At 45.1% G+C, this 16,631-nt stretch overlaps 2 protein-coding genes across 4 annotated transcripts in view; one reads left to right on the top strand and one right to left on the bottom strand.

Annotated features, from left to right (window-relative positions):
• Positions 1-9,325, top strand: part of KCTD10 (potassium channel tetramerization domain containing 10) — a 30,695-nt gene extending 21,370 nt beyond the window's left edge. For 2 of the 3 annotated variants that reach the window (XM_014787043.2, XM_087424079.1), the window contains exon 7: positions 6,418-9,325. In XM_014787043.2, coding sequence (XP_014642529.1) covers positions 6,418-6,642 — 225 coding nt within the window. In that variant the 3' untranslated portion in view covers positions 6,643-9,325. The other variant, XM_087424080.1, reaches the window with a different exon arrangement.
• A 768-nt stretch (positions 9,326-10,093) lies between these two features.
• The window catches only part of MYO1H (myosin IH), a 50,592-nt gene continuing 44,054 nt past the window's right edge, over positions 10,094-16,631 (bottom strand). Inside the window, exons 24-31 of the mRNA XM_014787042.2 lie at positions 16,152-16,235; positions 15,254-15,347; positions 14,995-15,050; positions 13,662-13,797; positions 13,198-13,268; positions 12,752-12,846; positions 11,276-11,375; positions 10,094-10,117 (exon numbers count right to left, since the gene is read on the bottom strand). Of these exons, the coding sequence (XP_014642528.2) occupies positions 10,094-10,117; positions 11,276-11,375; positions 12,752-12,846; positions 13,198-13,268; positions 13,662-13,797; positions 14,995-15,050; positions 15,254-15,347; positions 16,152-16,235 (660 nt within the window). The remainder of the gene's footprint in view (positions 10,118-11,275; positions 11,376-12,751; positions 12,847-13,197; positions 13,269-13,661; positions 13,798-14,994; positions 15,051-15,253; positions 15,348-16,151; positions 16,236-16,631) is intronic.

Here is a 16,631-nt window from a genome sequence, read left to right as displayed (position 1 = left end):
ATGAGAGAAAAGCAGACCACAAAGTAGAAACCAGAGTTGTGTGGGTTTTTTTCCTTAAATATATTTTTTCATTACTATTCAGAATATATCCTAAAGGATACATAATTGTTTCATGATAGCCAAGAGGGGAAAACCTCGGAGCTTCTTTGTTCTTTCTTAGATAACTGGGGACCAGAATCGTTTGCTCCTCTTGCTGCCTCTGCATGACACACGCCTCCTCTCTCCTGTGAACTGTTTTTAGGGCTGTGAGTTCCACCTGTAACTAGACTTCCCACTTGGTCCTGGCTAGATGTTTTTTTCTCACTATACATGGGTTACCTCTGCCCTTGGATGTTAAAAGGATAATCATCACATTGATTAAGCTTAAAAATATTGACTTCACATTTTTACAGCTTAACGGTGGTCTAATCGCAACCATTTATTTACAGATTAGCGGCCGGGTTCCAGAGCGAGCCTGCACTTGTGTTTGTGAAGCTGGTTGGTGTAGAGCCAGGGTGGGAGGCCAGGACCCCTCTCCATGGCTGCCTTTGTTCCGCCATCCTGTCCCTAAGCCCTTCTTCCTTTCTCCAGGGGAAGCGTGTGACTGGCTCTCCAGAGAGTCGGTGTTGGGGACGGCTGCTCCTACAGAGCAGGTTCCCCCTTCATCTAAGCCAGACCTCTGGAGCTGTGCTTCGGAGCCCACACCCATGTTTTGTTGTCTCAAGTAGCTGCACAGATATTCCATTTGGGTTTTTTGCATAATTGGTATCTTCCTTGGCAGAACATTCCAAGTGTTTTACTAATTCTTTTTTTTTTTTTAACTGAGGTAACATTGGTTTATAACATTATATAAATTAAGGTGTACGTCATTATATTTTGAGTTTTGTGTAGACTGCATTATGTTCACCTCCCAAAGACTGATTACCATCCATCACCACACACAGGTGCCCTCTCACCCCTTTTGCCCTCCTCCCTTCCCCTCTGGTAACCACCAATCTAATTTCTCTATCTGTGTTTGTTGTTGTTTTTATCTTCTACTTATGAGTGACATCATATGGTGTTTGCCATTCTCTGTCTGACTTATTTCATTTAGCATAATACCCTCAAGGTCCATCCATGTTGTGCATATGGCAAGATTTCATCCTTTTTTATGGCTGAGTAGTATTCCATTGCATATATATACACCACATCTTCTTTATCCATTCATCCCTTAATGGGCACTTAGGTTGTTTCCAAGTCTTGGCTATTGTGAATAATGCTGCAGTGAACATAGGGGTGCATATATCTTTACACTTTCGTGTTTTCATGTTCCTTGGATAAATACCCAGCAGTGGAATAGCTGGATCATATGGTAGTTCTATTCTTAATTTTTTGAGGAACTCCATACTGTTTTCCATAGTGGCTGCACCAGTTTGCACTCCCACCAGCAGTGTATGAGAGTTCCCTTCTCTCCACATCCTCTCTAACACTTATTTCTTGTCTTGTTAATCAGAGCCATTCTGATGGGTATGACGTGATATCTCATTGTAGTTTTGATTTGCATTTCTCTAATAGTGATGTTGAACATCTTTTCATGTGCCTGTTGGACATCTGTATATCTTCTTTGGAAAAATGTCTGTTCATATCTTGTGCCTGTTTTTTAATTGGGTTGTTTTTGTTTCTTTGTTGAGTTGTATGAGTTCTTTATGTATTTTGGATATTAACCCTTTATCAGATATGTGGTTTGCAAATATCTTTTCCCAATTGTTAGGTTGTTTTCTTTTTGTTGATGGTTTCCCTTGCTGTGCAGAAGCTTTTTAGTCTGATGTAGTCCTATTTGTTTATTTTTTTTTTGTTTCCTTTGCCTGGTGAGACATGGTATTTGAAAAGATGCTGCTAAAACTGATGTCAGAGAGCATACTGCCTATGTTTTCTTCTAGAAGTTTTATGGTTTCAGGTCTTACATTCAAGTCTTTAATCCATTTGAGTTAATTTTTGTGATGGTGTAAGGTAAGGGTCCACTTTCATTCTTTTGAGTGTGGCTGTCCGGTTTCCCAGCACCATTTACTGAAGAGACTTTCCTTTCTCCGTGTGTGGTCTTGGCTCCCTTGTCAAAGATAAGGTGTCCTTGAGGAGCAGCCTGGTGGTGTGGTAGTTAAAGTTTGCGCGTGCTGCTTCGGCGGCCCAGGTTCACAGGTTCAGATCCTGGGCGTGGACCTACACGCTGCTTATCAAGCCATGCAGTGGCAGCGTCCCACATATAAAGCAGAGGAAGATGGGCACCGATGTTAGCCCAGGGCCAGTCTTCCTCAGCAAAACGAGGAGGACTGGCAACAGATGTTAGCTCAGGGCTGATCTTCCTCACAAAAAAAAAAAAAAAAAATTAGCTGTCCATAGATGTGTGGGTTTATGTCTGGGCTCTGGATTCTGTTCCACTGATCTGTGTGTCTGTTTTTGTGCCAGTGCCATGCTGTTTTGATTACTGGAGCTTTGTAGTGTATTTTAAATCAGAGAGTGTGATACCTCCAGCTTTGTTCCTTTTTCTCAGGACTCCTTTGGCTTTTCGGGGTCTTTTGTCGTTCCATATAAATTTTAGGATTCTTTGTTCTATTTCTGTGAAAAATGTTGTTGGAACTCTGATAGGGATTTCATTGAATCTGTAGATTGCTTTAGAAAGTGTGGATATTTTAACTATGTTAAGTCTTCCAATCCAAGAGCACAGAAAATCTATTTCTTTGTGTCTTCTTCGATTTCTTTCAACAATGTTTTATAGTTTTCAGTGTACAGGTCTTTTACCTTTTTGGTTAAATTTATTCCTAGGTGTTTTATTCTTTTTGTTGTGATTATAAATAGAATTGTATTCTTAATTTCTCTTTCTGCTACTTCATTGTTAGTGTATAGAAACGCGACTGATGTTTGTATGTTGATTTTGTATCCTGCAACTTTACTGTATTCATTTATTGTTTCTAAAAGTTTTTAGGTGGATTCCTTAGGGTTTTCTGTATACAAAATCATGTCATCTGCAAATAGTGACAGTTTTACTTCTTCCTTTCCAATTTGAACCCCTTTTATTTCTTTTTCTTGCCTGATTGCTCTGGCTAGGACTTCCAGTACTATGTTAAATAAGTGGTGAGAGTGGGCATCCTTGTCTGGTTCCTGTTCTTAAAGGGATAGCTTTCAGTTTTTCACCATTGAGGATGATATTAGCTGTGAGTTTGTTGAGGTACTTTCCTTCTATACCCATTTTATTCAGAGTTTTTATCATAAGTGGATGCTGTATCTTGTCAAATGCTTTCTCTGTGTCTATTGAGATGATCATGTGATTTTTCTTCATTTTGTTCATGTGATGTATCACATTGATTCTGCAGATGTTTGAACCATCCCTGCATCCTTTGAATAAATCCCGCCTGATCATAGTGTATGATCTTTTTAATGTATTGTTGTATTCAGTTTGCTAGTATTTTCTTGAGGATTTTTGCATCTATGTTCATCAGTGATATTGGCCTGTAATTATCTTTTTTTTGTGTTGTCCTTGTCTCGTTTTGGTATCAGGGTCATTTTGGCTTTGTAGAATGAGTTAGGAAGTTTCCCCTCCTCTTCAATTTTTTGGAAGAGTTTGAGAAGGATAGGTATTAAGTCTTCTCTGAATGTGTGGTAGAATTCACCGGGGAAGGTTTCTAGTCCTGGACTTCTATTTTTGGGAGGTTTGTGATTACTGTTTCGATCTCCTTACTGGTGATTGGTCTATTCAAATTCTCTACTTCCTCTTGATTCAGTTTTGGCAGGTTATATGATTCTAAGAATTTATCCATTTCTTGTAAATTATCCAATTTGTTGGCATATAGCTTTTCGTAGTATTCTCTTATAATCTTTTGTATTTCTGAGGTGTCCGTTGTAATTTCTCCTCTTTCGTTTCTGATTTTATTTGAGCTTTCTTTCTTTTTTGCTTGGTGAGTCTAGCTAAAGATTTGTCAATTTTGTTTATCTTTTTAAAGAACCAGCTCTTAGTTTCGTTGATTTTTTTCTATTGCTTTTTTAGTCTCTATTTCATTTATTTCTGCTCTGATTTTTATTATTTCCTTCCTTCTTCTGATTTGGGACTTTGTTTGTTCTTCTTTTTCTATTTCCTTTAGGTGCACTGTTAGATTTTTTATTTGAGATTTTTCTTGTTTCTTAAGGTAGCCCTGTATTGCTATAAACTTCCCTCTTAGTACCACTTTTGCTGTATCTCATAAATTTTTGCATGTCATATTTTCATTTTCGTTTGTCTCCATACTAATTCTTTTCATCATCATTTAACTATTATTTTGTGGTTAAGTTGGAAAGGGTATGACTTGCTGAAATTAAAGTTTAAACAGATGTTTAATATATACATTGTCCATTTGATTCTTCATTCTGACTCACTGAGGACTAGGTGATAATTAAGCACAGAGTCCTGTCCTTTATTGGTCTTTTTTCATTCTGTTGTTCAGATCAATCCCTTTTATTGATCTGTCTTCAAGTTCACTGACTCTTTCCTCTGTCATCTCCATTCTGTTATTGAGCCCTTCCAGTGAGTTGGTTTTTGTGTGTGTGTGTGTTGTTTTGGATATTATATTTTCAGTTCTACAACTTTCATTTGGTTCTTTTTTTCCTTTTTATCTTCTGTCTCCTTGCTAAGACTTCCTATATTTGCATTTGCTTTAAGAGTGTTGGCTCTTACTTGTTGGAACATTTTTATAATAGCAGCGTTCAGGTCTTTGTCAGATATCCAATATCTGGGTCATCTTAGCTTTGGTATCTGTTGATTATCTTTCACTTCAGGAGTTGCGATTTTCCTGGTTCTTGATATGCCGAGAAATTTTTAATTGTGTCCTGGACATTTTTGTTTAAATCCTAAGGAGAACATTGATATATTTTTTTTTAACAGGCAATTGACCCAGTTGCGTTCAGGCCACAAGTTCCAACCAGCCTTCTGTGGGTTGTAGTTCCATTGACAGTTGTTTTCAAAGCCTTCAGACCTGTGCTACGCTGTGGGCCAGTCTGTGTCCTGGGCAGCCATCTGTCCCATTGCTCAGTTCTTAAAGTCTACACATGCTGTTGAGGGTCAGATCAGCAGCTGGGGGTGAGCCCAGGAGTTCATGCACAGCCTTAAGAAGCCCCTTTCCCGTCATCTGGCCAGAAAGCTGAGACTTCAGTCACCCTGCTCTGCCACACACTTCCTGTGACTTTGCCTGTATCTGGAGCCAAACGGCATGGAGACAGAGAAAAACAACAGCAGGGATTCCCCCTTGCCCGCTCCCCGTTGAGACCACAGCTCTTCTAATCGGAAAGGAGGGTTCCCTCCCTTAGAGTTTTCACTCCCGCAGGCTCTGGTTGCTACCATGGCCATTGCTGCCACGAGATTGCTCGGGGGCTGAGGTGCGAGAAAATAGAGAAAAGAAAAACAGGGAACTTCCCCGATTTTCTGCATGTTGGGAGACTCTAGTGGTTCCTCTGGCCACCAGAGACCTTCTCCTGGAGTTCTCTCTGTCCTGGTGCCTGTTTCAGGGTTGCAGGCTGTGTTGAGCTCAGGCTGGGGGATACTGGTGGGGGAAAAACAGTAAACTCGCTGCTGGTTTGGCATTTCTGCAAATTCTAGTCTTTCCTCCCAATCCGCCTGCAACTCTTTCCATCTCAGAGTCCTCAATAGCTGCTGTGTACACTCTCTCCTGGTTCTGTAGCCTCAGTGGGGAAGACGGGGTGAGGTGTGCCCACTCCGTGTCTCCAGAACCAGAATCTCAGAATCCTGCCCTTGAAAGCAGAGTCTCTACACGGGGAGTCAAGTGCCTGGGACTGACTTGTGCAGCCCTCCTCTTGTTCATGGCACCTTAACCCCGAAGAGCAGCAACCAAACACTGCGCTTTACCAACCAGGAGCCATCATGTCCATTTCCTGAGGGCCCCTAGTTGATCCCTGTTCAAAAGAAGCCTGCTTTAGAGACTGCTTTGAGGGGTGGATGGCTCATGTGCAAGCTTTGTTTGTTAGTAGCAGCATATTGGAAATGACCCAGACGTCCATCAGCATGAACTGGTTAATTGCATTGTCACATTCTTTATCATTCCCTGATGTGGAATGATCTCCAAGTTAAGTTGGGAGAAGAGGAAGGTGCAGAAGAGTCTGTGTGGTGGGCCACCTTTTGTGTTTTAAAGTGTCTGAATATATATGTATATTTATATGCATGGGATCCCTCGGAGAGGGCAAGATAACAAGAAGCGTTCTCGTCCCCATTTGACTGTATCACTTTTGTCTCTTGTGACTTGAGCACCATATGTAAGCGTTGCTTATTGAAAATAACAACTACTTTAAAAATAACAATGACAGCCTTAAATGGGCCTGATTTAGCGGGATGGCCCTGCTCGGAAGTACTAGGTGGTGGCAGAGGTGGTGGAGTGTGTGTGTGATGCTAACTTACCTGCCCTGTATTTTGTGGGGACGTAGGTGGAGTTCCCTGAAGCCCGGATTTATGAGGAAACCCTGAATATTTTGCTGTATGAGGCCCAAGATGGCCGGGGACCTGACAATGCCCTCCTGGAGGCCACGGGTGGGGCAGCCGGGCGCTCCCACCACCTGGACGAGGATGAGGAGCGGGAACGGGAGCGGATCGAGCGCGTGCGGCGGATCCACATCAAGCGCCCAGACGACCGGGCCCACCTCCACCAGTGAGCAGGCAGGCAGACCCGAGCCGCCCACCCTCCCCCTCCTCCTCCCTGCTGTACACTCAGATCGTGTTCAGGCTTCCGGGCACCTTCCACTTCCCCCGGAGTCTGGAGATACTTTTGTAACAAGCCAGATTATTATTTTGATATTTCTCAATAAGGTGATTGATTGTCTTGACCCAGGTGAACGCACCCCCATTGTTGAACATGTCCAAGGTCTCTACTTTCCGTGAGAATCCTTGGAGCCAGGCTTTCCTGGTTCTCAGAGGAAAAGTATGAATGGATATGAAGTGTACGTGAGAACTTTGATTTGCAATATTTATTTTTGTGGGTGTTGACTAGCTATTTGAGCTTCTTGGGTGGTATTCCCTTTGGGGTTCATTTCGACAGCTCCAGGAGGGATGCTGCAGTTGGTGGCCACCAGAGGTGTCTGCGAGCTCCCTATTTCATATCCCTCCAGCCCAGTACACGGCTCCCGCTTCCTGTACACCAGACGGGGCACGGTCCCCACAGCTTGCCAGAAGTCCATTCTGCAACAGGATTTTGCACCTATAGCTTATTGGTAAATAATTGCAGCTTGTAGCAGTGGAGATGGGACCTGCTGAGCTTCGTGCCTTCAGTTGTTCCTAGCGTAGCTCTGGATGCCTAGCTCTGTTTAAGGGGCCTTGGCGGCCCTGTGGTCTGGTGCCTGTTGGGACCTCACATGTCTGGCCAAGGGCGGAGCTGTCCCAGGCAGCAAGTTCTCAGCTCTGTTCAGGGCCCCTTCCCTGACTCCTGCCCCTTCCCCTGCCCTCCTTGCTGTCCCACTCCATTCCAGGGAGGCCATCTGGCCTGGTAAGAGGCGTAACTCACAACCCGCTGCTCCGTGGGATCCATTCCTTCCTCCTCAGCCTCCTTCCCTGTTAAGCTGGGCTTGCTGCCGCAGGTGGATGCCCTGCCCTTTGCTCAGAACTTAAATGTGGCCCCAGATTCTCTGTCCTAAACCTGACATCCAGGCAGGAACACCCCTCACACCAGCAGCCCCAGGGCAGCTTGCCTGTCTCAGGGCAGCCCTCACCTGGAGTCTTTGCCCTTCACATCTTTGCCTCTGGTTTTTACACAGTACGGAGTGGCCATCAGCGAGCAGAGAGGATGTGCAGGTCCTCTTGGGTCTGCTTAGTGTCTGTGTTCGTTTGTTAAAGGGACGTGTGTGACTGTTGACGGGGATGTGTGCTTGTGGGGCACAGGTGGCCCGCACTGGAGCCCGGCTGTCTGCACGGCGCTCGTGTAGGATGGATGTGCTCGGTTACCTACCTCCCAGTCTCCTCTGCGCCCGGAAGGGACAGAAGTGCGTTGTGACTGATATGGTGGTTGAGACTAGACTAGGTAGAGTAGTTACAAGGAGATGCGAATGTGTGGAAGGTAATGGATGGGTTTTGTCTGTTGTTTTCAAGGGAAATGTTACCGTTTTATACCAAAGGTATTCATGTGGGCAGCCTTTGACACAGTGTATTTCAAAAAACGCGTTTATATTTTGAAATGGTTTTTACAGCTTGGACTTTGTACGTACTGCCCTACTTGTGACAGTGTCTGCCTTTCTTTTGTATCCAGCAGCAAAGCCCACAATAAAATGTTAAAACAATCAAGGCGGAACCTAAAAATCATGTATGGGGTAGCTGCTGTTTAAACTGTCGTGTGGGAAACTTTCACGTTAGGCCGTTTGGATTTTGTTAAGTGCTAAGCAAAGGGGGGGCTTGAAAATAATGTCTCGTAAATATTTTATACTGTTTAAGTTGTAAACACCAACCCTGCCATTTGGGTTGAACTTTGTTAGAAAGTTAAAGTGAATGTCAGTTCTGATGTTTTCTGTAGGAATGGAAAAGCCATCATATAAATACTGTTTTTTAAATGTTTACGTGAAAAGTAAGTTTGTGGAACGATTTGTTTGGGCTTCTACACTTTATGACCTAATGTTTCTGGCAGTTTCTCTACTTTCACTTTTCCTCCAACTTTGCATTTGTAGTTTTGAGTCTTAGCTTCCCTGGGATATGAACAGATTCATAAGACATTCCATGGTGAATACGACTGTTACTGCAAATAGCCATGAGCTGACAGGGTGGTGGCTGGGCCAAGCTCTGTTAGCCAATATATTCTACAAAGAACTGATTTTTCTTATGTTAGCACTAAGGGCAAATGAAAGTCAATATTTATATTTCAGAACCATCCAAGTAAAACACTGGCCTAAGATTTGGTTAAGCGTTAAGTTTATTATATCAGAATAGCTTACAATTTTTAAAAAAGTGGAACAGCTTTTGGTCCCTTGGAATTGAGTTCAGTTTTTTTCAAATAAGTCGTCGGATTTTGGTGCCTGGGGGCCTGTGCCTGAGGCACTTCCTGGCACAGCCTCTTCCGGTGCCTTGTGCGGTGGATCAGCGGGTTCATCGCTGTGCAGGCACCCCCGCCCTCTGGTTAGGAGTGCTCACCTGTACCTGACAGCAGCTTTCAGACAGAAGCGTGACCAACACTCAGCCCTCCCTCTGGCAGGCGTGCTATCTTTAGGGCTCGCCTGAGTCACCGTAACACAGCTCTGTGTCCCTAACCTTTCTGTCTCTCTGTGCTATGAAAAAAATGCTACAAGTTTTAGAAGTAGTCACTGTCTGTTGTACCAGCGTTTGTGGACAAATGTAAAATAAAGGTTATATAATCCTTTCGTTTCTATCTGTTTTCTGAGTCTTTTCAGAAACGCCCAGCACAATCAAGCCACTGAACTGAAGTGCAGTTTATAGCAAAGAGAGCAAGGCAGAGATCCTACATTCTACTTTGTCACCTTAAAGTTGCTTGGGCTGGGAAAGAGGAGTCATTTCTCTGTAGCGTTTGAGTTTGAACACTGAAAGGAAGCCTTGGGTGGGAATGCTGCCGGGCTTTGAGAAAGCAGAATGAATGAACTACTGTTGCCGTCAATTTAACACTGGAGAGACGATGGGAGATACAGCTCACCATCTGGACCTAAAGAGCCCTTCAGAAATGCCAAGGAATTGGGTATATTTCTAAGTTCTATTTAGCGCAAAATTCAAATTTTGCAGCTTTATGAAATTTCATTTACTCACTCTCAAGACCATACCTCACTGTGCCTCGGGGGCAGCTTGATGAGGGTAGAGACCCTGTTGCCCACCCTGTGCTGACACGTTCAAGTACCCCTGGAGTGTAGGTCCTTTGGGGGACGTTTAAAACCACCCCTTTGGGTGACTTGAGGTTGGCTCCCTGAAGAGGACATTTTAATTGAGTGCCACAGGGCACCTGAGAAGCTGGGGTTGGGCTTTGGCATAGATGCCACTCCGTTTCTTCAGATGTGACCCTGTTCTAGAGCCGCTGTGACCTTTCCTTGAAGGTGTAGCTAACTGGATCAAATTCCCACTTCCTGGGTACTTTGCTCAGCCGGAGAAAAAACGGCGATGGGAGAGGTCAGGCGTCATCCTCTATCAGGACTTCTTGCGGACCGACACCTGGGACAGAGGCCACGCTTAGGGTTAGAGGCCACGTCTCACCTTGCCTCACTCGTGAGGACAGTTATCACCCCACTGTCAGCATCGTGGAGGGTGTGGACAAGCTGCGAGAAGCCAGCCCCACCACCCACACCATCTCCTGCCCCACCTCCCACAAGACGAGCCACATTTAGAAATGGGCTCACTGAGGCCTGTGAGCATCTTCAGCCTGAGCTGGTCAGGCAGGGAGAGAGCCTGTGTAATTCCAAAAGAGAGAGAATCTTAGGTGTGTGAGTTTTCAGACAACATAGAAACTGAAAAATCACCTTATAGTTTACATTCAAAATGATGCTTAAATATTTTAACTTGTCCGTGAAGGAGGTAATTGTGTTTAGGGGCAATTATGTTATAAAAGACATTTGTGTACTACTTATATCCACAAAACAATTTCATAGTTAAATGCATATAAATTGAAATGTGTTGGAGACATTCCATGTTGGTAGACTATTTTCTAATTAGTTTGTTATCAAATAATGAATACTCAGTATATATACAAAATACATCTTAAAGATTCAGCCCTTGGCTTTTAATATTTCCCAGCAAAATTAGATGAAGGTAAGCTCTGTGTACTACTTGCCAGTGAGGGCTGTCGGGACAGCAGGGAGGGCAAACCACTGAGGGCTCAGGCTCTTCGTAAGACACAGTGGTTCCCAAACCTCTCTGCCTCTCAGACCTGAGGTGGCTTATATTCCAAAGTTCAGGCCCCACCCCCGCCAATTACATCACAGTGTCTGGGGCTGAGACACCAGCACTGGTACTTTGGAAGCTCGCCTGGAGATTCCAACGCGGAGACGAGCTTGAGAACCACTGACATGTAAGGCATAAGGCCTTTGCCATCCAGTAACAAGTTGGGCTTCAACATTTAAAGCTGAGAAGTATTTACAGTCACTGACAATGAAATATGGTAGGTAAACTTGCTTTTTTCCCCTTTTCATTCAGTGTTTGAATCTATGCCTCTAGTATCAATTCTTTCCTGTTTTTTAGATGTAGAATCAGGAATAGAGGGAGAAATAAACTAGGTTATGATTCCAGTCAATCAACAGAAAGACTAAAATTGGTAGAATTTTAATCTATATTCTCATCTACAACTTACCTCCCTCCCCAGACCCAGCCACTTACCACTGTTAGCTGTCCATTTTTGTCTTTATAGATTTGTTCTTCTGCTCCAGTGTTGAAAACTATTGTGCCTTCTTTTCCAGGACTAATATAAAACTGTAAACTTAAAATACACAAAATGGTGAATTACCAACATATTCTTTTATTCTCTCAGCCTTTCGTCTGCAAAAGAAATTCACTTATGAAGCTTTACTAGTTTCAAGATTGAATTCCTGTTTTAATGCAGAGTTTTATTGCATATTTGAGTAATCAAAAGAAACCATTTCCACACCTGGGAAACTTACCACTGTTTCTGTAATTATTCTCATATTAATTGAACACGTTCAGTTCAAGGGGCCAATTTGATGTCTGAAGAACTACCTATACATCTTCATGTTGAAACTCTTATAGAAAGCTAGGTATTCTCTCAGAGGTACAGCAAAACAGAAACAACACCTCCAAAAGTACAGTCGTGCGTCACTTAACGACAGGGATACAGTCTGAGAAATGCACTGTTAGGCGATTTTGTCGTCGTGTGAACATCATAGAGTATACTTACAGAAACCTAGAGGGTACAGCCTACTCCACACCTAGGCTATATGGTACTAATCTTATGGGACCACAGTCATATATGTGGTCCGTCGTTGACCAAAATGTCATTATGTGGCACATGACTGTACCCAACTTTCTCTCCCTATTCCACTTAGGATTGTGCTCATCAGATTATAAAGATGTGAGCCCTACTAGGAGCAGCAGAAGTGTGAGGGAAACGAGACAGTACTGCCTAGAGCATCCTGCTTTCACAGGGGCTCTGGGAGCACACTGCTGTGCCTGCCTCAGCCTGCAAATGAGACTCAAGCATGGCCCTCAGGAACCACGCACCATCCCTGACCAGCTACGTGACTTTGAGGGTGTTGGTTAGCCACCTTGTGCCCGTGAAATGGAAAGAGTGGCGCCTACTTCAGAGCTGTTGAGAGAATTGACTGAGAGCACTCCACGTCCCTGGTAGTTTTCTTTTGAATCCTAAAGAAATTTTAGCACTTTCCCTAATCGATCTGGAAGCAGCCTGCAAAGCTGAGGCCCACTGTGCTCAACCAACGGTCTCAGACAACAGGCATCAACAGCAGAGGTGTGGCTGTCACCTGCTCTGGCCCAGAGGGCCACCTTTCACTTGGTGACAGCTTCCCTCAGGCACATAAGCACCTCCTTTGAAAACTGGATGGTAAGACCACTGTTCCCTTAAGTCAGCAAGTGATCACTGACGTCTTCATTTCTCCAGAGCCCCGAATCATAGGGGTGAGGAGGGAGGGAAGTTCTTTACCACAGAGGGCGAGGGTACCCCACTAGAGGCTTCTTCCCCAGCCATTGCTGGTGGGCAGTGCTTGTTTTGGGGGGAGGAGGCAGACAGGAGTGAAATGATTAACACTGCCTCTTCCTTGATCCATTAATAAACATTTTTAACGCTGAATTCCTTCCTGAGCTAAAGATGAAGCCACCTACCTTCCTTGAACAACATTTACAACGTCCTCCTTAACCAGCATGGCGAGTTTAGTAACCGCTTCAAATACGTGTTCACACTGTAAGATGGCATCCCCCTGAGGTGGAGAGGACATGGCAGTTTCAGTAGTAGTGGTTTAAAAGAAAATACTCTTGGGGCTGGCCCGGTGGCGTAGTGGTTAAGTTTGCGCGCTCCGCTTCGGTGGCCCGGGGTTCACGGGTTTGGATCCTGGGCGCAGACCTACGTGCTGCTCATCAAACCACACTGTGGCAGCGTCCCACATACACAGTAGAGGAAGATTGGCAACAGATGTTAGCTCAGGGCCAATCCTCACCAAAAAAAAAAAAAAGAAGAAAATACTCTCCGATGCTGAAGTTTCACAATGGACAACTTAACATTTCGGCAGTGTGTCGTTTTCCTCCGTTACAGACTGGTGGCCGTCAATTACCTTTTGCTTGTTGTCCTCTGGCGAAACATGCATGACTAAGATTCTGTCGCTCAGATTGCTAGTAGAGACACCTGAAGACAGATCCAAAGTTAGGGGCCAGGACTGGACAACTCGACATTAATACAGAAAAAAGAAGAGGTGCACCTCGGGGCTCCCCAGCGCATACTTTTCCCCTCCTAGCTGGGCCCCATAGGGTGAAGGCATATTCCAGAAATCAGGATGCTATTGGGCTGTGGAGGTCTGTGCTCTGAATAAAAAACAGGTCATTGTAGAAGGTGACTATTCTCCAGGACTATTGTCCTGGATACTTGAGTGAAGTATTTGTATTTATGCCAGAATAAGAGACACGGGCCGGGCCCGGGCAGCCCAGGGCTGCTCTCTCCCAATCGAGGGCTTTTTCGGTGCTGGCGTGCCCAGGAGCTAAGTCAACCCACTGGATTGTCGTAAGATTACCTGCCTCTTACCTTTGAGTGTTGAGTACTCGATTTTCTGCTTGATTTTGGCGTGTTCTACCACGTAAGCTGCTTTCTGAGTAAGAAGGAGTTGCCGCTGCCGCGCCTTGAACCCTTTCCTGTCGTATTTAATGACCGGGATACCATACTGCAAGGAGGTTACCATCACTACGAGCAGAAGCTTACTTCATAGGGGAGGGGGACAGAGGACCAAGTTGTCACTCAGACCCTGGTGAAGTTACTTCAGGCGCTCAGAGGTGCTCAAACAGATTTTGCAGAAACGAGTTTTTTCCTGCCCTCTGGCTCTCCGCATGGTAGATTTTGATTCCCAGCTCTGCCTATGACATGGCCCTTCTGAGGAATTCAAGGCTCTGGCCACCTGCCTCATGGGGCTGCTCTGAGAGGTCAACAGAGGTGAAGACGCTCTGTGGGCGTTAAAGCCCTCACGGCCAGAGGGTAATCCAATCCTGTCACACAGGCTTCCGTTCTCCAGGGAACCAGAAGTGACAGAGAGACACCAGAGACACACTCCCCAGCTGCTGCCTGCCAGGCAGCGGCCTACACACTTCACAGCATCGACTCCTTCGTCCTCTCAGTAACCCCGTTATCCCCATTCTCAGAAGGGCAGAGGCACTGAGAACTTAAGCATCCTGCTGGGAATCTTGCAGCTACTAAGTTCCGTAGCCCGTGTCGGCACCCAGGCACCCTGTCATACTGCTTCTCACTAATAGGGTATGTTACATGATTAAGTTCATGCTGCATTTCATAGAAAACCAAACAGCTCCTAGGGTGACAGCTAAGGACAGGACCAGCAACAGGTTCTAATGGTCCTGCGGTCCCCATTATCTTAACTAATACCCAGAGCATCACAGTTGAGAGCCCCAACCGCCCACACGCACCCCTGCATCGAAACAGTGCTTCCAGGGCCGACCCTGTGGCTTAGTGGTTAAGTACGTGCGCTCTGCTACTGGCGGCCCAGGTTCGGATCCCGGGCGCGCACCGACTCACCGCTTCTCCGGCCATGCTGAGGCCACATCCCACATACAGCAACTAGAAGGATGTGCAACTATGACATACAACTATCTACTTGGGCTTTGGGGAAAAAAAGGAGGAGGATTGGCAATAGACGTTAGCTCAGAGCCGGTCTTTCTCAGCAAAAAAAAAAAAAAAAAAAAGAGGAGGATTAGCATGGATGTTAGCTCAGGGCTGATCTTCCTCACACACACACAAAAAGATTAAAAAAATAAAAAGAAACAGTGCTTCCAGACATTGTGCATGTAGAAAACGGACCCTGTCCTCAGACCTCATGGGGCATCCTGTCTGAGGCAAGGACACGTCCCCTTACCTGGATTTTTTCATTGCTGAGGAGTTGAAGCACCTTGGGATTAATGTCTCCTTCATCTAGGGAAGGAACCAGAATGCAGTGAATCATCACTAAATTCTACCCTGTGCAAAAGCCACTGGCATCTGCTGCTTTTATGTCCCTCTGTGACCAAGACCTCAACTGGGGAAGAGCTGTCAGGAAATGCTACGGAGTCGAGCAAATTCCTTTGACTTTTTTTAAAATAGGAAAAGTAAGTACATAGATGGAAAAATGTACTTACCTATCCGACTGTTGGCAAGGGGTTGATTTAAACTTTCTGCATAGCCTTCTTTCTTTCCCCTGAATATTTCACTTGTGACCACCTTTTGCTGCATCTGGTAACATATAATTTAAGTACAAAAGTGGTAGCCATGGGGCTCTTTGGGACACAGGAGTTTTAGGTCCACGGTATTGCTTACTTTCCTGGATAAGCACTAGGAGCCCTGTCATACTTCTGCATGGAAGTCAGAACGCATTCCTGGCTTGGGCCAAAATGTCCTAAAAATTACACTGTTGAGACTGAGGTTGACACTTAAATGCTTATCTCTCTACTTGCACTGGCCTCCTGGAAGTAGAATTTTCAGAATTTCAGAGAGCAGTTTCTTCTAGGTCAGAGATCAAACTACAGCCCACGAGCCAGATCCAGCCTGCTGCCTAGTTTTATAAGTAAAGTTTTATCAGAGCACATCCTGCCATTCATTTATGTGTCTCTGGTTGTTTTCGTGCTACAATGCTAGAGTTGAGTAATTGCAACAAAGATCGTATGGACTGCAAAGCCTAAAATATTTGTGGTCTAGCCCTTTACAGAAGAAGTTTGCTGACCTGCAGATAAGCAGAAACCAAACCAGGCCTCCAGCACAGAAGGGGTCCTGTGTCTGCAGTGCAGGGGCCATCTGGATTGTGTTCCCGTGGTAACAACAGGTATGATGCCGATTGTAACAGCTGACATTTAACGAGGGCTCTGTGCTAAGTGGTCTACGGGTGTTTAATCCTCAGCACGTGTACGAGGCATGGGCCTAGCATGACCCTTGGCTTACAGGGGAAATGGTGGGTGAGGACTGCTGATGCTCCTCGTCCAACTGTAGCGCGGCACCCGCCCCTCCACCATCCCACCACCCGCACGTGCACCACGTCCCTACCAGTGCTCTCCTCTCGGCTGTGATCCCGCGGCAGTACTTCCGGACCAGGTTCCTCGTGCACATTTTCCTGAGCAGATCCGATGCCTGTGTGGAGAACACACTTCTTTTCCACCTGCCTCACTCTCATCCTGTCTTGGGCTGTGGCCACCAAAATAGAAGCTTTGAAAGCACGGTTGAAGTCAGTTTGATTTGAAGTGCAGCATTAATATTTTACAGTCAAAGAAAGCAGCTGATCTTCCAGTCGTGCGCTAACTTTTCGCTGCTGCTAAACTAATGGTTCTTAAACTTGAGTGTGTTTGAGTCACCTGAGGACCTGGCTAAAACGAGATTCCTGGAGATGCCCAGTTGGGGCTCAGGAATCTTACAGTGGCCCTGAGTCTGCACTTCAGACACAGAGGGTCCTGGGACCATCTTTTGAGAAACGCTGTTCTGGGTTACAGTCACTAAACCCGTTGGAAGGCTACGTCAAGCATAGGAACC

Source organism: Ceratotherium simum, chromosome 35 (assembly GCF_057802395.1).
Source record: "Ceratotherium simum simum isolate JZ-2026a chromosome 35, ASM5780239v1, whole genome shotgun sequence".
NCBI lineage: Eukaryota > Metazoa > Chordata > Mammalia > Perissodactyla > Rhinocerotidae > Ceratotherium > Ceratotherium simum.
This window is presented reverse-complemented; position numbering and strand designations above follow the sequence as displayed.